Source organism: Sus scrofa, chromosome 14, assembly GCF_054392235.1.
Source record: "Sus scrofa isolate SSC_HxYL_T2T_F1_AM1 chromosome 14, Sscrofa_HxYL_maternal_Yorkshire_Landrace_v2.0, whole genome shotgun sequence".
Classification (NCBI taxonomy): Eukaryota; Metazoa; Chordata; class Mammalia; order Artiodactyla; family Suidae; genus Sus; species Sus scrofa.
Genome location: NC_139396.1, coordinates 93,574,484 through 93,596,816, shown reverse-complemented (window position 1 = coordinate 93,596,816; position 22,333 = coordinate 93,574,484). Strand labels below are relative to the sequence as shown.

At 41.4% G+C, this 22,333-nt stretch overlaps 2 protein-coding genes across 8 annotated transcripts in view; one reads left to right on the top strand and one right to left on the bottom strand.

The window, feature by feature from the left end:
• Positions 1-2,813: 2,813 nt before the first annotated feature.
• ATOH7 (atonal bHLH transcription factor 7) lies at positions 2,814-5,159 on the top strand. Its single transcript, XM_005671039.4, has one exon. The coding sequence runs from the start codon at positions 3,243-3,245 to the stop codon at positions 3,708-3,710; it is 468 nt and encodes a 155-aa protein (XP_005671096.1). The 5' UTR covers positions 2,814-3,242; the 3' UTR covers positions 3,711-5,159.
• An 11,873-nt stretch (positions 5,160-17,032) lies between these two features.
• MYPN (myopalladin) overlaps positions 17,033-22,333 on the bottom strand; it is a 104,791-nt gene continuing 99,490 nt past the window's right edge. For all 7 annotated transcript variants that reach the window (XM_021072494.2, XM_084997066.1, XM_013983298.3 and 4 more), the window contains 2 exons: positions 21,144-21,277; positions 17,033-17,831 (listed from right to left, as the gene is read on the bottom strand). In XM_021072494.2, the coding sequence (XP_020928153.1) occupies positions 17,662-17,831; positions 21,144-21,277 (304 nt within the window). In that variant the 3' untranslated portion in view covers positions 17,033-17,661. The remainder of the gene's footprint in view (positions 17,832-21,143; positions 21,278-22,333) is intronic.

Sequence of the window (22,333 nt, the reverse complement as noted above, 5' to 3'; positions counted from 1 at the left end):
TAAGTTGTATTAAGTGACCTCAATTTTAAAACCTCTAAAATTAGATGATACAGGAGATTTGACTTCTTAATTCAGTCATTAAATTGCTCAGCACCTTTGAACATAATGTTTAGTCTCTGGATCTCAGTCTCATCCTCTGCAAAATTAATGGAAGGTATTAGAGCAGGTTTAGAAGTGGATATTTCAAGAAACTTTGTTAATAGGCTTTTCTGGGGAAAAATAAAAGGTTCTATGTTCAAGGAGGTCTAGGAAACTCTGGAGTCAGATGGTTTCTTTATGCCAAGACTTCTCAGAAACCTTACCAATTTTGCTTCATGACTCTCTAAACAGAAGAAAACAAATGTGTTTCCCAAATATACTGGACAGTAGAATAATCTTCTCCCAGAAGCACCTTTGTAGTACTAATAAATTATCCTTCAGAATGCATCTGGGAAGTGAATTACTAAATACCTTCTAAGGCCTTTTTACTGCAGAAATACTTTCTATCCTTGGATCAATTTCATGTCACAGATAGCTGCTAGCGTATGTTCTAATATAACCACGCTGTGTGCATACTGCTGGGTTTCCTTTTTCTCTTCAAGTTGTGTTTGCTGTTCTCTTGGTGCACAGGCTATAATCTCACCAACTGTGAATACACGGCCTGCAAAATCCTGCATCTCATTAGCACTTTGGTCAAAAGTGTCCAGAACAGTATGTTTTGTAGGGAAACATTCCAAAGAGTAGCACAGAAAAGGCTTGTTGGGGGAAAGGGAAAAGATAAATGAACAGGAGAAATAATAGCATTGGTAGACCCGATTTCCATGAAAACTCAAAAAAAAGTATTTGACATTCTGATGACTAAACATAGTCATCAAACATCCTCCTGTCACAGGACTGCTGTTCCTGACCAAGACTGTTAAGAATCAGAGTAATAGAGCTGAGTGGCTCCATGCAAAATTCTGTGTTCAACATCTGTCATGCTGGAGATCATTAATGTTCAATTGCATTCTATTGTCTTCATGTTACTCAACTTCATTTCATTGTCATTGCTTCAGCTGGGGATTAATCAACTATTTATGGGAAGACAGGACTTGGAGTCAGGGCAGTCACAATAGGGTTTTGGTCTAAAGCAATGGCAAGGGAAGCAAGACACAGTTAAAAGGAATCTTAAAAAAGAATACAAATGAACTTATTTGCAGAAGAGAAACAGAATCACAGACTAGAAAATTTATGATTACCAAAGGGGACAGGTGTTGGGGACGGAGGGGTGGACTAGGGGTTTGGGATGGAAATGTTCTAAATTTGGGTTGTGATGATGGTTGTACAGTTATAAATTTAATAAAATTCATTGATTATTAAAAAACTGATTTGTGGGAGCTTGTTGATAATTTAATTATACAAAAATATTTGGGAATAATGCCAACATAATCCATATTTCAAGAGGGGAAAGAACATACTTGGTCTTCCCAAAGAATTCAGAAATGATTCTGGCTTGAATCTATTTGAGCTGGTTTCCTTGCTACTTTACTCTTCTAAAGAAGTAGAAAGAGGCTGAGATAAGAGAATCAACTTAATGGCTTATCTATATATAAATCATTTCACTATCAATAGTGGAAATCATGCTTCAGTATTATTCCTAAGGACAGTTGACACAAGTTCCAAGTAGTATGAAATATTTATAGCTTTATGAGGTGGGGAAAAAAAAATCTTCCATTAGGAATTATTTTTTAAAACCTCACAAATCACTTAGATGCTTCACTTTCACACATATATTTGCATTATAATTAGTTTTATTAGATGTAAAAGTCAAATTAAATAATTGATTATCATCTCAATCTGTGTCCTGAAAACATTTATAAATATGCGTCCGGAGAAATGGGGCATAGATTCTGAATCTACCGAAGTATACAAACTCATGCAATCTAATATATTGTATAATATACATTTTTACATAACATTAATATCTTTTTTATTTTAACCATTTTAATTGAAGTATAGTTAATTTAAAAAGTTGTATTAGTTTCAGTTGTATAGCAGAGTGATTCAGTTATGCATACTTACATTTATATTTTTTTCAGATTCTTTTCCATTATAGGTTATTACAAGATATTGAATATAGTTCCCTGTGCTATATAGTAGGTTCTTGTCCATCTATTTTATATATAGTAGTGCATATATGTTAACCCCAAACTCCTAATTTGGCCCCCTCCCCACCCCTTTGGTAACTGTAAGTTTGCTTTCTACATTTGTGAGTACATTAATATCTTTTGATATGCTATAATATTCTGCAGAAAACAGCCAAATTATTTGCACAGTAAAATCTTAGGTCTGAAATAATACTAGGATCTGCTAATTTGTCCCAACTTAATAGCTAAAATCAAATGCATGTATTCAGTCGGCCTTATGCAAAATTGTCACATCTTGAAAAGCGAATCTTGTACCACTAAGCTTCTACATATCTTAATCTAAAACCAACATATTGACACAAGTGATTTCTAATAATTTTAAAACTTTGGTTCAGTTTTTGATATGTATGCTGCCTGCTGATATGGGAAAAGAAAGACCAAGCCCTTCCCCACCCCCACCTTGTTATTCTCTTGGGGACAGCCAGACCACTCCAGATGGTGTGTTAGTGTAGGACATAGCTTTGGAGAAACTTCCAACAGACGAAGGCTGTAATGTCAGGATTTTGCTGTGCGTCGTCCCCCTTTCCCCCCCTGCAGTTCCCAGGGTAGGAAGGTGCTGAGATGGAAGCCGAGGGACGCCCGCCCACCTGCCACCACCTGTTCCCTCCTTCAGCCTTCTGCTATAAATTCTCCTTCAAAGATTCACCCGGCACTTTTCCGACAACTACTGCGGAAGAGGCGCTCCTTTCCTATCTAAGCTTCGGGAAAGATTTCGTCTTCCGGAAAAGAAGTCTTGGGCTTTCCCGGAGGACTTGAGAGACCTTCCGCGAATCAGCCACACCAATTCTGCTGCAAGAAGGTTCCCTTCTCACATCAGTTTCATGTTGGGAAAATGACTTCTCTTCAGCATCCCAATTTCCCCTAAATTTTGGCAAGTGAAGACATCAGTCTGGCTATCCAGTAGGACAAAGGGCGGAGCCCCGCACTCCCCACTGCAGACTTAGATTCCACGCGGGCTGCTTTTTGCATGACTTATTTGTTAAGAGGAACCAAGTTGCGGAGCGACTGCATACACCAACCCACACGCAGGTCCTGAGCTGACAAGTGAGATCTGCGCCTCCCTCCTTCCGGCGGGGAATGAAGTCGTGCAAACCCTGCAATCCCCCGGCGGCGGCGGGAGCGCGTGCCGCGCCCCCGTGCACGGGTGGCGCAGCCGAATGCGCGGGCACGTGCGCAGGGGCTGGGCGGCTGGAGAGTGCGGCGCGCAGGCGCCTAGCGGCCAACGCGCGCGAGCGCCGCCGCATGCAGGGTCTCAACACGGCCTTCGACCGCCTGCGCAGGGTGGTACCCCAGTGGGGCCAGGATAAAAAGCTGTCCAAGTACGAGACCCTGCAGATGGCGCTGAGCTACATCATGGCTCTGACCCGCATCCTGGCTGAGGCCGAGCGATTCGGCTCGGAGCGGGACTGGGTCAATCTCCATTGTGAGCACTTCGGTCGAGACCACTACCTTCCGTTCGCGGGCGCGAAGCTGCCAGGCGAGAGCGAGCCGTACGGCCAAAGGCTCTTCGGCTTCCAGCCCGAGTCCTTCCAGATGGCCAGTTAGGGCGCAGCCTCGCGGGAATGGGACTCTCAATGACTGCGCTCCGGAGATACAGCCTTTTCCCCCAAGAAGCCGCTCGGGCCTTCGGTGGGGCGTAGGATGTATTCTTAGAACAAAATTAGCAAACTTCCAGGTTACTTTCATTTGCATCCTCGGTCTAATGGACGCGATGCCTTTTTTCCCTCCTTAGTATGTTGTAGATTTCATTAATGGAATAGTTTTGATTGTTGAGACTAATGCCCCCTCCCCCCTTTCCTGGACTACTTTGAGGGAAAACAATCTAAAAAAAGAAGGATTAGATTATACTGCAGGTTTAGTCCTCAGCGAAATAATCACTTTTAGATTTTGTAAATTTGTCCTCTTAGGGTGAAGTTACAATATCTATTACTTGTGTTTGCTTAATGCAGAGCTGCCTTCCTGTCTTGTAAGAGCAGTATGCTTAGTGTATTGTGTGTGTGTGTGTGCATGAAGTAGTCAGACGTTTTTCTTACTTTTCTTCGTAGAGTACATGGGTGTAAGTGCTCAGTATTTTTTAAAAACTGTATATCCATTATTAAAGTAGATTTTGTAAAATATAATTAAAAACGTGGGTTTCTTTTTCATGCCAAGTTTCCTGATTTCACTAAGGGCCTGTTTGGGGGGTGATAACATTGAGTGCTTCCCTGAGTAAAGATGCGGAGTGTTTAAATCTAATCCCACCGGTTGGCAAAAGTGCTGTTTTTGAATACTTCATCAAAAAACGACAAGCTGATGAGAGTGGAAGTAATTAGCTTGGAAGTTTTTCCCATCAACTTGGAAATATAGATATATTTTTCATAGTTTTTCAAAAAGATTAATTTAATTGAAATAATATTTAGCTTTAAAGCAACTAGATATATAGTTCCTCAATATTTTATTTTCCATATTAAGCCAACTACTAACTACTAATTCCTTACAGGTATGCCCATATGTATATTTGTTCATATATATGTGGCTTTTGAAAGTGATTTTCTCTTAATCAGTACAAGTTGAACAAGAAGGGCTTTACTACCATCCAGGCTCATCTTTAACAGAGCAATATAATACACATGGTATTGGTTTGAATTACTTTTATAAATTTGCTTAATCATTGGATGAATAACCAAGCTCTTAAGGTAAAGGGTGACTTGGTGGTCAACAGCCCTGTGTGCGTTTGGGAGAATACCTTGCTAGTAATTAGAAAAAGCAGGCCTCTTAAATTATCTGTGTATTTGGAACTTGTCACAAGTCAACAAAAACAATAATAACATTTCCCAAACTCTTTTCATATAAGTTCAACACCTAACATCAGGCACAGTCATCTATTTGCAATTTACCTACAGAGTCTTCATTAAAATTTTTGCTTTTGTAGTTATATCTGATTATCAAAATCCTTTTGGTTTGTAATGAGTGAAAGTATCTTCCCCAGCTCATAAACTAAAACTTATAAAATCACAAGTGTATCTTTAGAAATCTGTTGAGAGGCTGATGCTGAATTTCCCGTTCCTTCTGATTTCAGTTAATAAGAAATTGCGGTGGGCTCAGGACTTCGCTTCCTTAGTCCAAATTAGAGAATAAAATGTTTAACCTCTTGACTTCAACAGCTCTTAGAAGAAACTGTAGTCCCAGAAGACAACATAGCTCTAGGGATGAGGATATCTAGACCTCTTTCTGGTCACACTTGACTCTGCAGTGTGAACTTAGGCTATAACAAGGCTCAGGGCATCTGCCTTACTCACTGTTTAAGGACAGTTGTCTACTTATTTAGGCTTAAAATGCTTCATTAACTGCACATTCGTGAGGAACCTGGTGCTAATCTATTCGTAGATGACCTGCTTCTGCGTCAGGGTTTCATACGTAGCAGAGCAGCTCCCTCGCTGCGATCTATTGAAAGTCAACAAAAGGGTTTGAGAATAATAACAACAAAAAATGAATAAAAAAACAAAAAACAAACAAAAATGCTTCATTAATAACTCCAATAAGTTTGTGGAGTTTGTAGAATGAATAAAATCAGTGCTAAAATAAAATGTGTCAATCAGAGAAGGTCTCACAGATGTTTTAAGATTGTTAGTCCTTGGAGTTCTCTTGTGGCACAGTGAGTTAAGGATCCAGTGTTGTCACTGCATTGGCTCGGGTCACTGCTGTGGCGTGCAGGTTCAATCCCTGGCCCAGGAACTTCTACATGCCCCAGGTGTGGCCAAAAAGGATTTTAAAAAAATTGTTAGTCCTTTTTTTTTTTTTAGGTAGGGTGCACATTCCTCTCTGGATTATAATTATCTTACAAAAGAGAACCGTATTTTTCATGTTATTTCTATGGTTTCTAATATAGAGCTAAACATACAACAAATAAATATTTCTTTTTTGGTTATTAACAACAATTTCTTAATGAAATCAGATAATTTAACTCAAATGATGGTATTCTTACCCTATGTCTCTTCTTCCCTATCTCCATTTCCCCCAGAAGAGTAGGAATCTGTTAAATATTTTGTCTGTAGTTGCCTATTTCTGTGTTTTGGAAATCTCTGGAAGCAAGTTAGTTCTTAATAAATTCCTGAGCTTCCCACCCCCACTTGATTACATTTTTTTCCTAAAAAATGTTTGAAGGAAAAGTAAATGGGTCTTAGTGATCAAGTCTAATCTTTGCTAAAACTCCTCAAACTGTAGATTGCAGAATCCATTGTGGTTTATGGATTAGGAGCTTGAATAAAACAAGTGTAAAATACTTTTGAAGTTAAGGTTCATATATTATTATATATAATATAATTTATATTACCAGGCAAACCACAATATTCTATATATTGTCTCACCTTTGAAAATCTCTGTTCTTTCTAGTTTGACTATAGGACATATTGAAATTGAAAAATATTCTAGGAGCTCCCTTGCAGTTCACTGGATTAAGGACCCAGCATCGTCACTGCTATGGCTCTGGTTGCTGCTGTGGCACAGGTTCAGTCCTTGGCCTGGGAAATTTCAAATGCCATGGTCATGGCCAAAAAAATATATTCTTTCATTTTTTTGGCTGTGCCTGTAGCATGTGGAAGTTCCTGGGCCAGGGATTGAACTTGTGTCATAGCAGCAACCCAAGCCATGGCAGTGACAACAGCAGATCCTTAACCCACGGCGCCACAAGAGAACTACCCCCCACCAAGTATTCTTTTATCTGGGCTTCCTTTTCTTATTAAATCAACAAACATTATCAAGCATCTACTCACACCCTGGCTTCGGCATCATCCTTATCCTTGCCTAGGTAGCCAAGAAGAATGCACAGGTACTAATCAATAAGGGGTCCTGAACAGACTATAGCTGGATGCTTCAACAGTGTATTATCAGTAATATGTGCCAAGAGCTTCCTAAGGGGGGTATTAAATAATAATGGAAGACCCACTTTTTTTTTGCTTCTTAGGGCCACACCCGTGGCATATGGAGGTTCCCAGGCTAGGGGTTGAATTGAATCTGTAGCTGCCGGCCTATGCCACAGCCACAGCAATGCGGGATCTGAGCTGCATCCTGGTCACCTACACCGTAGCCCATGGCAACTCCAGATCCTTAACCCACTGAGAAGCCAGGGATTAAACTTGCATCCTCATGGATGCTAGTCAAATTTGTTAACCACTGAGCCACGATGGGAACTCTAATATAGTTCCCCCCCCCCCCACTTGGGTTTACGTTTCGTTAATGTTATACGTGGGCTCTCCCTGGGTGCCAGCTGGAAGTTGAGGCCAAATCCCAGGGTCAGAAGTCTTGAAGAACCATATACAAATGAACTGGGCTATCAAGATGGGAAAGGCCATCTAAGCTAGTGGTTCTCAACCGTGATTTCTCATTAGAATCATACATAAGGAGTTTTGAAAAATATACCAAATCTGGGGCCCCCGGTTCAAGAATTGATTTAACTGCTCTGAGGTGAGGCCTAGGCATACATATTTTTTTTTCAATGCTCTCTCAGCAATTCTCACTGTCTGATGAGCCTGAGAACTGCTTAATTAGACAATATCTGCTATGACACCATAAACCTCATTACAAAAAAAACCCTGATTATATTGATGTCACATTCTTCATATTTGCAGCTCTTAAGAAGGATTAGGCTATCTTCCTTAACATCCAATTACAGCCAATTTCTTAGTTAATGAGGTGACCTTTATATTAATGAAGACCTAAAATTTCCGCTAGATATGAGCCAGATGGAATGAGTGTGTTTGGGTTCTGCCTAATAGCGATGTAGGATTCAACAATTAAGGCTCAGTTCACCTAAATTGTGCTATCTTACAATAAAAGCAAAATGTTATTATGGACTGAATTTGTCTCTTCTCTCTGATTATGTTTCACTAAAGATATCTCTTTTTGCTATCCATGGGTGAAAGAAAATTCAAAACACATATAAGACCATGCATGTATGACCAGCCTTTTCACCTGTGTACCATTTCCTCTCTGGTCGTGAATATACTAGAGGGTGCAAGCTTTAACAAGCTTTTATTGAATCGACACAGGACTTTTGGATTGCTATTTCAAACTGGTAGTGTTACCCCAAAATATCCGAGCTGCAAGGAACTTACAGAGAGCAAGAACTTAGCCATCTCACACATGAAGTCTGGGACCAAAATACAAAACAAAACAAAGCCAACAATTAACTGAGAATAAATAAAGGTTTATTTAATGAATAAAGAAACAGTCCATCACATCCTCTGCATTGTTTTTTAAAACATCCAGTTTCTTAATTTTTCTTTTTCTTCTCCTAATTGCGAATTTTCCAAACAAAACACAACCCCCAACAAATCTTTAGGAAAACACACCTAGGAAACAGCAACTTGTGTCGTGGGGATGATGTGATCTACTGGGATACAGTGTTATATCATTGAAGAAAGACACAGGTAATGCTCACAGACATTTGGCTTAAGGATCACTGGTTTTCAGTTCCAAAGAGTATCTGACGTGCATGATGCAGAGAAAAAGGAATAAAAGGCAAGATCTGTTAATTGCTTTCTAGTAACAGAGGCAAAATATACAGTCAATACCATTCACACATTTCAAAATGGCTACTGTAATAGTTTTTCCATTAGGATTTCTATAACCAAGAAAGTACTTTAGAAAATAAGTTGACTCAAGCTTCCCAAGATGGAAGCATACCATGTTTATGAGCTGTCTGGGGCCTGGTATGTTTTCAAGTGGAAAGGACTCAAGCAGGAAGAAAAAGGAAAAGCATAAGATGTGTCACTTGGTTCTGATTGAATTAAGTTAGCTGTGTGTGTGTGTGTGTGTGTACGCACATGACTTTGGGCACACATACATCCTCCTTTGTTAGTCCTCCTGGCTGAAATGAATCATGGAGGTTAAATTCAGACTTGATGTCGATAAGAATTTGAAAACAGAGACCAAAGGACATGCTTCGAAGGTCCATATCTATCCTTTATCTGAAGGTTGATTCATTTCAACATAAGGCTATTGACATGCTAGCATGGACCATTTCTTCATTAGAGCCTGCAACAGTACAGTGGAGTTGTTCTGAACTGGTTAAGCCAAGAAGGAATACAGCACCTCTCTTGCTATTTCTCTGTGTACTGTGGAGTCATCATGCCCACTACAGCTTCAATCGTAGATGCAGGTGTCAGAGTTCCCTTAGGCTATTCTGCCTAGGTCAAAATAAATCCCCCTGAAATCTGCCTGCAGAAAGCAGGTAGGATTTCTTGAATTTATTTGATTTTTCTCCAGATTTTTTTTCAACTGCCTACCATCTTGGAATAAGAAATTCCACCAGTGTGTACTACCCATCTAAGGAAACACAAAATAGTGGGGCAGGAAAATGATATGAATGTAATTTAAATAAATTACTTTGGAGAAAAAAAATTATATGTATATTTTTGTCTTTTTAGGGCTGTATTTCGGCATATGGAGGTTCCCAAACTAGGGGTTGAATTGCAGCTGTAGCCGCTGGCCTACACCACAGGAACAGTAACACAGGATCTGAGCTGCATCTTCGACCTACACCACAGCTCACGGCAATGCTAAATCCTTAACCCACTGAGCAAAGCCAGGGATCGAACCTGCAACCTCGTGGTTCCTAGTCAGATTCATTTCTGCTGTGCCACGATGGGAATTCCTAGAGAAAAATATTTGTAACATTTTCTTTGGAATGAAAAAGCCCCTGGCACCACTTTTTAAAAGGGTCTCTATGACAAAACTCTTCGTAAATATTTATTTATTTATCCTACCCCTCATCCTGGAAAAGCCTCAGATATTTGGCTTATTTTACAGATAAAAGAAACAGAGAACCCAGTGTTGTAGAAAAACTGGAGAATTAGAGAATGTTCTGCAATTCATCTGAATGATTCAAATCCCTGTTGGAATTCACCTGAGACTTTCTAGAAATAAGGAGTTCTCCAAATGCTATTAAAATTTAACAGATTTTTATCGTGACAGAAAGATAATGAGAGGGAAGAGTAGGTTATGAAACTTAATACTAAAGATTGGAAAAAGTAAGCAAAATTTAATCAGAAAAGAGGGTAAGGTGTCTCTGAAATCAAAACACAGAAAACCAAAGTTAATTTACCAGTGTGTGTTAAAAAAATAGTTGCACTCAAATTATCTCATTTGAATTATTTCAGGGTTTTAACTCTCCTTAAAATACACAGTAAAACTGTGTGTTCGGTGTGCACATATATTTAGTAATCTTTTGGTAGTGACCACTATAGTCAATACAGTTTATAGTTCACTGGATTCTTGCATCACTAATTGTGGGGAAATTACTAGGAATCCACCTTCAGTTTGCGGATAACTCACTGAATCCGTGTAGAAATATCAGGTTCTTTGGAATTTTGGAACACTGAGCAATTCATTCTTTTTTTTTTTTTTTTGTCTTTTTGCCTTTTCTTGGGCCGCTCCCTGTGGCATATGGAGGTTCCCAGGCTAGGGGTCTAATTGGAGCTGTAGCTGCTGGCCTACACCAGAGCCACAGCAACGCAGGATCCGAGCCGCGTCTGCAACCTACACCACAGCTCATGGCAATGCCAGATCCCCAACCCACTGAGCAAGGGCAGGGATCGAACCCGCAACTTCATGGATCCTAGTCGGATTCATTAACCACTGCGCCATGACGGGAACTCCGAGCAATTCATTCTTACCATGCTATATAAAAATCATTCATGTTTCACAGTGGGTATTAAAGCATCACCTATTGTAAGAAAACTATTCTTGTGACTCCATTAATTTCCAGTCTAAGCCATTCAAGCCTTTCCCCTGCTCCCATCTTTCCCATCTTTCCCATCTTTCCGTCTTATTTTGATGTGTCCCCAACACATTATGTGTAATGTGTTTTCAGTTAGGAAGCAGAAGGAATTTTTATCTTAGAAAGTTAAAAAACATTCTACGAGAAGTTTATTGGATTTCCTGGTTATTTTAGGAAGACTAAAACCCAGTTATTTCTCCCTTCCTCTAAAAATATCTAACTAGGTTATAACTTGCGTGGTAATTCCTACCATTTGAATAGTTTTTTAAAATCCCTTTTAAGTATCAAATATAAAGTATTTGTACATTAAAAGTTGGTTCAGCCATCATCCCAAAGCAATCTTTAAACCTGGAAACTAGCCCTGTTGTCTACATTTTAAAGAAAAATGCACATTTATTTCAGCCTTCACATATTTATTGTCAAATAATGTTGAAATATTTTGATTTGTATTATTAGGGAAACACATTCTATTCACGTGTATGTTAAATCTAGCAAATTAGTGTATATGCCTCTACAGTACAGCCACTTTATGCTTACTCTCAGCATTTGTGGCACAATTCTCAGAGGACTGAAAAGTGTGCTATTTTTCTTTTTCTTGTAATTCCAAGGCTATTGCTCTTTGGGGTTTGAAGTGGCCATTATTTACATATTAACAAAACCTAGCCTTTTTATGGTTCTATAACATGAAGTATGCTAACTAATATAATTAGAAAAAGAGGCAAACATACTTTTTAACAAATATGCAATTTGTTTTTACATTGCAGAGATTTTTTTTAAAAAAAAACATGGTAGTAGCAATTTTTTCAGCGAGCCGATGACCACTGCATTGTCAAAGCATAGAAGATGCTTGGCATTCTTCAAGCAATGCTTCAGTAATTAATTTCTGAATATTGATCCACTTAAGAAAAGGCAATTAGTGGTGAAAATGACTTAAAAAAGGTCCATTGCAACCTAAGTAACAGTTCATCCTACTCTTCATCAAAGTAACCATTCATCTTACTGGTGAGGTACAATGAATTTCAACTTGACCCTCAGCAGAAAGACTTTGAGTCCAGGTTACCCTGGAAGGGACCTTGACTAAAAGTCATTGAGTAAATTTGCCTTTGAGTTTACAACCAACTTATAAATAGCCCATGTACAAACAGACTCAGGCCAGGATCTCCGCTTGGAAGGTACTTTGGGAGTGTGTGGGGAGAAAGGGCTGGAGGCTGTGATCAACAAGAATAATTTGGGTGTCTGACTCAGTTTTCTAGACCTCTTCTCATGGCCTAATTTTTTCTCCCTTTGTCAGAAGTCTATTTACTAGAAATTGATGGGAGTAAGAAAGCAAACTGGTTTTTGGTTTTGTTTTTCTTTGCACTTTTTAGGGCTGCAGGTATGGCATATGTAAGTTCCCAGGCTAGGGATTGAATTGGAGCTGCAGCTGCCAGCCCATGCCACAGCCACAGCAACACAGGATCTGAGCTGCATCTGTGACCTACACCACAGCTCACGGCAACGCTGGATCCTTTACCCACTGAGCGAGGCCAGGGATTGAACCTGCATCCTCATGGATATTAGTTGGATTTGTTACTGCCGAGCCACCATGGGAACTCAGAAAGTAACTGTTTTTAAAGGGGCAGCACCCCTTTGAAGTTAAAAGACTCTCAGGCATTCAGGATTTGTTCAATTGGACTGCTTTCTTCTGAACACCAAGCCAAGGTGTATGGAATGGGAACTAAGTCATTCTGGAGCATGAAGCATGCTGGCAGGCTGGGGGAAGGGGTAAGAGGAATAGGTTACAGAATGGGGGATTCTGGAACATGGTTCACAGGGCATCTTGGAGAAAAACATGAAATGGTGGATAGATGCAGAAAGGACCATAGATGCTGTAGCTTGGAGATATCATAGATATAAACAAAGGAGGAGAATAGTTTTTCTTCTTCTATTGGCTGCTTGACAGTTTGGTGTAATGGTCCATTTTCCCCCTCCATTTTCCCTCTGATCCCAATTTCCATGACTAATCAAGTTATGAAAAGCCCTTCACTTGTTTGAAAAGAAGGGTGCTTATGGGATCTGCATGGCTTTTTGGAAAAAGGGTCAGAAGAATTGCACCAATTTTCCCTCTTTGCCTGGTCCATTTTTGCAGGTTTTTTGAACAACTTCTCAGAGCTCCCTGAATGCTATTATGTCCAATGAGTGTAGTGCAAAACAACAGGGTCTAATAGGGCCAAAGTGAATGTTTATTTCTACTTTCCAGGCACTGCATGTGCGGCAAGGAAGGAGTACATTCTTTTCTGACACTAACACTACAGCCTATGCTATCTGCATCCTTTCAGACCTTTTAAGTTCTATGATCAAATCATGGTAATAAAATGATTCTTCTCAATTGCACCTGCTCATGGGAATTACCTGGGATGTGTTAAAAACTACCGATGCCTATGCCAGAACCCTAGGGCTTATGACTTACTGATTGGGATTGTGGCTTGGGCATTGGGCTCCCCCAGAGATTCTAATGTGCAGCCAAGGTTAAGAACCACTGGTCTAGACTCAATTCATTTTATAAGAACATACTGACTTATATAGAATTTTGAAGTTCAATTCAGGTTAATAAATATTTAGCGAGTGCCTACTCTGTATAAGGCAAACTTTTGACACAGTCCATACTAACAAGTAGCTAAAATATAGTGTGTGCAAGACTAGGCTAGTGCAAGGGGAGAGAGAGGCAGATATATAGATAGATATAGGTAGATACATAGAGGCTTTGTTTTACACAAAATATTATTCAAAACAATCTTCTCTTCTTCCAGACTCAAGAAAGTTGCTATAAGATTTCAAAGAAAGTAGAATTACATTTTATTGAGGCCTGGGGGAAGGGTCAGAAAATATTTCATAGAGGCAGTAAAGTAGCATCTGAGATGGTCTTTAAGGAACAGGTAAGATTTTAGTAGGTGAGGGTTGGGGAGAAAGCCTTCCGGGTGGAGGCCAAAAAGAGCCATGTGGCTGGAAAGCAGGGGTGTAAACTATGCTAGTTTTCTGAGTGATGAATGAAAACCTTTGGAATAATATTGGAGCAAGCCTTGAATACTACAGGGCAGAACAGCTGACCTGGTTGGCTTCAAGGAGACACTGGGGGTTTGAAAATTGGGGAATGGGAGTACCCTGGTGGCCTAGCAGTTAAGGACTCGGCGTTGTAACGGCTGTGGCCTGGGTAAGGGTGGGGTTCAGGTTTGATCTCTGGCTCAGGAACTTGTATGTGCTATGGGCTTGGTCAAAAAAAAAAAAAAAATTGAGGAATGGGGAGTTCCTGTCATGGTGCAGCAGAAGCAAATCCGACTAGGAACCATGAGGATTTGGGTTTGATCCCTGGCCTCACTCAGTGGGTTAAGGATCCAGTGTTGCCGTGAGCTGTGGTGTAGGTTGCAGATGCAGCTCGGATCTGATACTGCTGTGGCTGTGGTGTAGGCCAGCAGATGTAGCTCTGATTAGACCCCTAGCTTGGGAACCTCCATATGCCAAGGGTGCAGCCCTAAAAAAAAGCAAAAAAGGCAAAAAAAGCAAAAAAAAAAAAAAAAAATTGAGGAATGACATGATTGGAGCAGTACTTCAGGAAGAATGATCTGATGCTGAGATCTGGGCTAAATATGAGTGGGGAGAAAAAGCAGGACAAGAGGCAGGAAGAACAATTAGAAGTCTCTTATGGTTGAAGTCAGCAGTATTGAGGGAAATTAAGAAATTAATGAAAGTTTGAAATGGGGAACCACAGGGGGACAGAAAAGAATGCCTGAATATAAAAGAATTAACATGATTTGTCAATTGATTAGATAGAGGAGGCAAAAAATGACTCGGATACTTTTTATCAGGATTATTAGGACTGTGCTGATGCCATTAATAGAAATCATTAAACTAGGAGGAAGAATTGTTTTTTACTTACTTATTTTTGCTTTTTAGAGCTGTACCCGAGGCATACGGAGATTCTCTGGCTAGGAAGTGAAATGGAGTTGCAGCTACTGGCCTAAGCCACAGCCACAGTGACACCAGATCTGAGCTGTATCTGCAGCCTACACCACAGCTCATGGTTATGCTGGATCCTTAAGCCACTGAGCAAGGCCATGGATTGAACCCACCCACATCCTCATGGATAATAGTCAGGTTCATTACTAGGGAAGATGATGAATCTGATTTGGGGTGAGTCCATATCCAGCAGAGCCAAAATTTCTTACATAAGTATACATTGTAATTTAATTTTCAATAGAATTTGAATTTGTTCAACACAGTAGTTCTCAGCAAAGGGAGATCGTGCCTCTCAGAATATATGGGAATGTCTGGGGACATTTTGGGTAACTTGGGGAGGGGCTGCTCCGCTACTGACATCTAGTGAGTAGAGGCCGAGGATGCTGCTAAACAGCCTATGGTGAGCAGGATAGTCCTCCACAACAGCGAATTATCCAGCCCCAAAGGTCAGTAGTGCTGATGTTGAGAAACCATGCGGTAACAATCCAATAGTTCAAATTCCAAGAATGGTAAAGCTTGGTCTATTTCAGGTTCGACAGTGCCATCTAGTGGCCAAATATAATATTTATCCTAGTTCTGTGTTGAACACTGTTAAGACAACAGATAAAAAATATTGAGAAAGCTAAGACATACAGAGATGAATCTCTCATGGGATAGCTGTCTATAGTTGAAATTAATATATGTGACAAGGAGGTTTGGTGTCTGACTGTGGAAAAGCAATCCTGCAGTTGGAAAGTGGTCTTTGGTTATGAAGAGATTTGATAATAGAAGCCAATATGGAAACAACACTTTTTACAGGATGGATTCTGCATGGAATGCATTCTATTTCATAATAGTTGCCTACACTTTTACTATTATTCCTGCACGCATAAGAAAAGAAAAAATAATTCTGCTAAATAACTGGTTGAAATCTTTACGTCTTAGGGATGTCACATGGTATTTTATGAAATAAAGATTGAAAATAATGAAGATGATTTGAGTCATGAAAAATATATAATGAAGACCACAGAAACTTCCCTTTGATAAAGAATAGATTTTTGCCCCCAAAGCAGCACTCGACATGCCTTATCTCACCTCCCCCACTAGATTGTAAGCTCCCTTCAGGCAGGGACTATGTCTTATCTGTGTATGGACTATAGTCTCCAGCATGGCATCTTATACAGAGTAGACACACAAATGATTTTTTGAGTGAATGAATTTATTTTTGTACCGGAAATCCTTGCCTTGAAGTGAAGAAAGTCTCAAGCCTTTCTAAGCAATTACTATTTGTTCACTTATGTAAGATACCAGCTGAGGGTGCCTGGCTCAGAGAACACCAGAGACTTGAGCACAGAGAGTTGTTAACAGACACTCTCATTCATCTCCCTGGTGAATCTGGAGCAAACTGTGCTGTGATGACCATTCCTGGGGTAAATTTTTGACTGGTGCGTGCATTGTAGATTCTCTGATATAAGATTTATTCACCCAGCAAATATTTATTGAATGTCTGCTTTGTTCAAAGCACTCTTCCAGGTACTGGGATATCACAGTGAACGAAAGTCTAAAAATTCCTTAAGCGGAGAGGCAGGTTTTTAATTGCTGGGTTAGAATAAAGATGCACATTCCCTGTTCCTCCCATTTTCTCAGTTAGCATAATATTTTCTGTATATAAAATGCAATTTGACTAATGATCTCAAAGCAGTTCACAACTATGAAAGACCTCTCCTTCTACAACCACTGCTTTGCTCGGGCAAATGGAAAAAAAAACAACAAACACACAACAACACGCTCCCATCACTTCTCTCCTTGTTTGCATCTCTTCATTCCTCACTGCTTCATATACTTGCAGACTTTTGGGGATGAGGGAGAAGCAGGAGAGTCAATATTCTGTGAGCAGTTGATGTCGATGACTATTTTGCAAGTGGCAACTGAAGCTAGTAATTTTAAAAGTGACCCTACAGAAGATTTCTTTCTGGTTGGTTTATTACAACCCTTTAGTTCTAGCATCTAGGGATATACAAAGTCAGAAAAAAAAAAAAAAAAACCCGCTCACCATGGTATCCAAAAGAAAATGGTGCAGATAGGCTGGTGGGGCCCTGTTTTGGCTATAGAATAAGTGCACTGTGCAATATTGAGATTTTCAGTGAATTTTTTTTTTAATCTCAAGCACATTTTGGAACTTTATTATGTGGCTCAGTACACCCAGGGCAAGCAAATCAAAAGTGCTTTTCCACATATGTGAGTTGTATGGCACCCTCTTCTAGTGCTAAGTAGAAACTGACTTAATGAATCCACCAATACTACTGCTATGGATGTAATCATTGAAAGATGATGGATCCCCCCTCTGCCTTTTTCTTTTGCATTGTTTGGTGAGTTAGTGATACCTAAGGTCATTACTGTCTAATTCCTATTGGCCCAAGCCTCTGGCCCCTAATTGCTCCTAGGAGAGCCTAAACATCCTTAACACAGAAGGGAGCAGGGAAGCATGCTAGCTTTTTCCCAAAGCAGTGGATGGCAGCTGCATGACATCTTTGGTTCATCTGTATTGTCTTCTCACATTTTGGTTGGAACCTTAAAAGGCACAGCCCTCCATCTCTTCCCCCAGCTGAGATGGCAGGAGTCCCAGCTGATTTAACGCTCTCCTTGCCACAGGTCTGGCAGCGTGGGAACTTTCTCAAATCCAGTTGCTTGGAAACCACCTTATCTGGCTCATCCTCCTTCCCCCTCCGCAGTCCGCCCCCTTACCCAGCAGGCACCCAGACGTTCTTAAAGTTCATCACTCTCCACTACACTCCGAGAAGAGCATGAATACACCATCGTGCTTTCCACGGAGGAGAAAGCAGAGAAAATGTCAAGTCCTTTGCTGGTGAGAGATCCGTAGCGACTGCCACTGGGCCGGACCGACATGGGTGGTGGGATCTGGTGGTGCCACTGAGCTGGAAAATGGACCAAATAATGTGTTACAATGAAGGGCATATAGTCAAGCAGGTACATGGCAGGGGTGCATTCTCTCCTCGCTCCAACGCTTTCCGTAGGATCTTGGGAAAGCACTGAAATATATCTGGGTCTGAAATGACTCATTTGTAAAAGAGAGCAATAAAAGCTCTTCTCCCCTTGCCAGGAAGAGGGAAACTGAGCTGGCGATCCCCTAATTCCAAACCCTATGATTCTAATCCAGTAAAATCTGGGTCTATCAGAAGGAAGAGGGGATGACTAGGGTGATTTCTCAAAATTATCTCCTCTCACAGACCTCGTGTGGAGTCTGCTAGAGGTGGTGGAGAGAAGGCTGTAGACTCTCAAGGGAGGGCACCTCAGAAAGTGGAGATGAGAAATTTTGGGAAATGGAAGCCAAAAGATGAGTCCATACCTCTGACGGGTATCTATCACACACCCTAATCATGCTGATCAGCCATTACCTACCTCCCACCCTAATCGGTTCTAATGAGTGATATCTGGAAGACTGAAAAGGAACATGTGCAATCAACCACGGTTTGGGGACAAAGAAACAATTTGAATGTCTTTGTTCTCCAAGCATGGTCCCAAAGCCCCTGTTTTCAGCAGATGGGATCCTTAGACTTGAACATGGTCTGAATGAAATATCCATCCAAACCCCTCAGTCCTAGGTGCTGTCTCTGATTCAGAAACCACAAAGCAGTCTTCTCATTAGGTTTCCAAGGATCTTGATGAGGAGAATTGGGCGCGGGGCGGGGGGGCGGGGGCGCGCACCAGGTGGGGAATATTAACATTCTGGGTCCTAGGAAGCCATGGACCCTTTCAGCATTCCCACTTATAAATTGGTCCTTTGTTGATTGCATCATTTTGAATTAGTTTTCCCAGGGTCTAATTACCTCTGAGTGAATTGGTAAAAATCAAATTTTGAAAGTTACAAAACAGGACAAAACATAGCGATTCCACAAAAGAGCAGGCACTCGGGAGGGCAGCCGTGAACTAGTCAGTCTCTCCCCACTCCGCCTCCCAGCCTGTCCCCGGCTCTCTCTGACTTCATAACACAACTGCTGCTGCTTTTAGGAGCCCTTCCTTCGACGAGAGAGGGGAGCCTGCTGTTCCTGTTCCTCCTTGGCCAGGTAGGAAGCGGGGTGGGGAGGGTGTAAGGAATTGATTTTAGTCCAAATCCCCCTCTCTCCCCCACACGTTGGTCCCAGCTGGGGAACCAGCGTCTCTGAGGGTTAGTGCTTTGGAATCAGGACTGGGACCAGGCAGAGGTGAACCAGGAGAACTTGAACGTGGGACCCTACCACTCAAGAGAAGAATTTGGACAAGAGTCATCCGTTTCGGGGCTTCCTAGTACTGAGGTTCTTAGTTGGAGACCTATTGGTAAAGTGGATGGGATTGCTAAGGCGTTAGCTTAAATGAAGAAACGTATCACTGGCCTCTTTCTCCCGGGGGAAAGTACATTAGAGCCAGCTTCCCTCAGAACTGAAGTTCTTTTTTGTTTGTTTGTTTTCCTTTTTAGCCCCCCCCCTCAGGGATATGGAGGTTCCCAGGCTAGGGGTCAAATCAGAGCTGCAGCTACCGGCCTACTCCACAGCCATAGCCACTTGGGATCTGAGCCGAATCTGCGACCTACCCCACAGCTCACAGCAACACTGGATCCTTAACCCACTGAGCAAGGCCAGGAATCAAACTTGTAACCTCATGGTTCCTAGTCGGATTCATTTCCACCGTGCCATGACAGGAACTCCTTAACCATATTTTTAAGAGACATATTCCTAAACCCAAGAGTAATCCCCTTTTCCTTTTTTTTTTTTTTTTTTTTGGTTGCACTTATAGCATGTGGAAGTTCCCAGGCCAGAGATCGAACCCTTGCCACCTGAGTCACAGCAGTGACAATGCTGGATCCTTAACCTGCTAGACCACTAGGGAACTCCTTCTCCTTTAAAAACAAAACAAAACAATTGGTGAGTTTAATAAGTTTCTTATCTACAAATGGTTTAACATGATAAACCAGAATAATAAGAATAATGCTGCCTAGAACCTGAGGTGCTTGCTATTTATAGCACACCAGCACCAGGTAATCCCTACCACCCCCTACTTCCCCCACCCTCCCCACCCCTGTTTAGTACCATACAAGAGGGGTCTTGGCTGGCCATTTTCCACAGGTCATGTATTTAGAGGAAATACATAGCTTTCTGTTTATTGCCCCTCATCTGTGGCCTTGAAAAGAAAATCAGGAGTTCCCACTGTGGCTTGGGGTAATGAACCCAGCTAGTATCCATGAGGACGCAAGTTCAATCCCTGGCCTCTGCTCAGTGGGTTAAGGATCCGGAGCTGCCTTGAGCAATGGTGTAGGTCACAGATGCAGCTCAGATCCTGCGTGGCTGTGCAGCTGCAGCTCCAGTTCAACCCCTAGCCTGGGGATGTCCATATGCTGCATGTGTGGCCCCAAACAAACAAACCAACAAAAACAATAGTCTCATGGGTTTGGGAGGATCTAAGTGTACCATTTCATAAATTACAAGGTCATAAATTACAAAGGTCATCTGATATTATTAGGACATCTCTATTATTAGCCTGATTGTGGGACTGGGGTAGTACATATATGTGGAATGAATTAACAAATGAATAGAGTCTGGAAAATTCTGCTGGGTGGAGGTATGGCTGGGGAGGGGACAGGCAGTGGAGGGAGTTCCAATGGGTGACAGCACGGACATGTCATGAAGAAGCTGGATGATTAGAAGTACACATATGCTTCAAAGTCATTGTAATTCCTAGTATTAGAAGTCCTGAAAAATTCCAAACCTTCTTTTGGAAGAAGCTTGGCCTTATAGTGAAATAAAAGAGTGTACAACAGCCCTGAGGTGACCAGGATGAAAGGACCTTAAAAATCCATCTGTTAGAGAGTACTTGTTGTGACTCAGCTTGTTACAAACCCCACTAGGTACCTATGAGGATGCAGGTTGTATCCCTGGCCTTGCTCAGTGGGTTAAGGATCTGGCATTGCCATGAGCTGTGGTGTAGGTCACAGACACGGCTTGGATCCTGCATTGCTGTGGCTCTGGCGTAAGCCGGCAGCTACAGCTCCGATTGGACCCCTAGCCTGGGAACCTCCATGTGCCTCAGGTGTAGCCCTAAAAAGCAAAAACAAACAAACAAAAATCCATCACTTAAGCACTAATGTATAATCTAACCAGTTCATTTATGAAAACATTCTAAATCTAGCGTAAAAGAAAAAACAAGATTTTTCAGTTGCTTGTCACACAGATGTTCAATGCTGCCACTACACCTACCGTATATATCCAACCTGGCAGTGCACGACACGATGCCGGCTTCATTCTTGGCTGACAGTGTGTACCATCCAGCGTCTGATTTCTTGGCTGGCTGAATGAGGAGGCACACATACCCAGTTGTGTCCTGGTGCATGCTGGAGAAAAAAAAGAATATGTCTGTATTGTTTCTGGAGGCAGAGAGGGCCTTGTTGAGTTTGGGGTTCCAGGAAACTCAGGGCAGATTAGGCAGTGCAATGCTTCCCCTCCCATCCTTGACTCCAGAGGGAGGGAAGGGATCTCTGCTTTGAACAGGTATCAGAGGCAAACTTGAAGGTGGAAAGAAGTCACAAAAGAGCAGCAGGTGATCTAGGGAGGCCAAGATGAGAGGCAACAGTCATGGCTGAGACCTGTTCTTGCCCTCTCCACTCCCCACCAGGAGTACCTCCACTTAGCACAACCAAAGTCCAGAAAAAATCTCTTTTCCAAACCAGGTTGGACATTGCACTAAGAACTTTGTTAAGAAGCTATGGAAGGGAGTGCCCGTCATGGCTCAGCGGAAACAAATCCATCTAGGAACCATGAGGCTGTGGGTTCGGTCCCTGGCCTCAATCAGTGGGTTAAGGATCTGGTGTTGCCAAGAGCTGTGGTGTAGGCCACAGGTGCAGCTCGGATCCCGAGTTGCTGTGGCCGTGGCTGTGGCCAGCAGCTGTAGCTCCGATTTGACTCCTAGCCTGGGAACCTCCATATGCCATGGGTGTGGCCCTAAAAAAAAGCAAAAAAAAAAAAAAAAAAAAGAAGAAGCTATTGAAAAGTAGACTAAAATGAAAGTCCATGGAGGCTGTCCTCCCTCCCTCCCTTCTTTGCTTCCTTCCTTCAACTGAAGTACAGTTGTTTTAGAATGTTGTGTTAGTTTCTGGTGTACAACGAAGTGATTCAGTTATATACATATTCTTTTTCAGACTCTTCTCCATTATAGGATTATTACAAGGTGTTGAACATAGTTCCCTGTGCTATACAGTTGGATCTTGTTATTTTCTGTATGGTAGTGTGTATCTGTTAATCCCAAACTCCTAATGTATCCCTCCCCATTTCCCTTTTGATAACCATAAAAATTTTTTTCTCTGTCTTTGAGTCTGTTTCCCTTTTGTAAATAAGTTCATTTGTATTGTTTCTTAGATTCCACTTATAAGTGATATCATATGATATTTGTC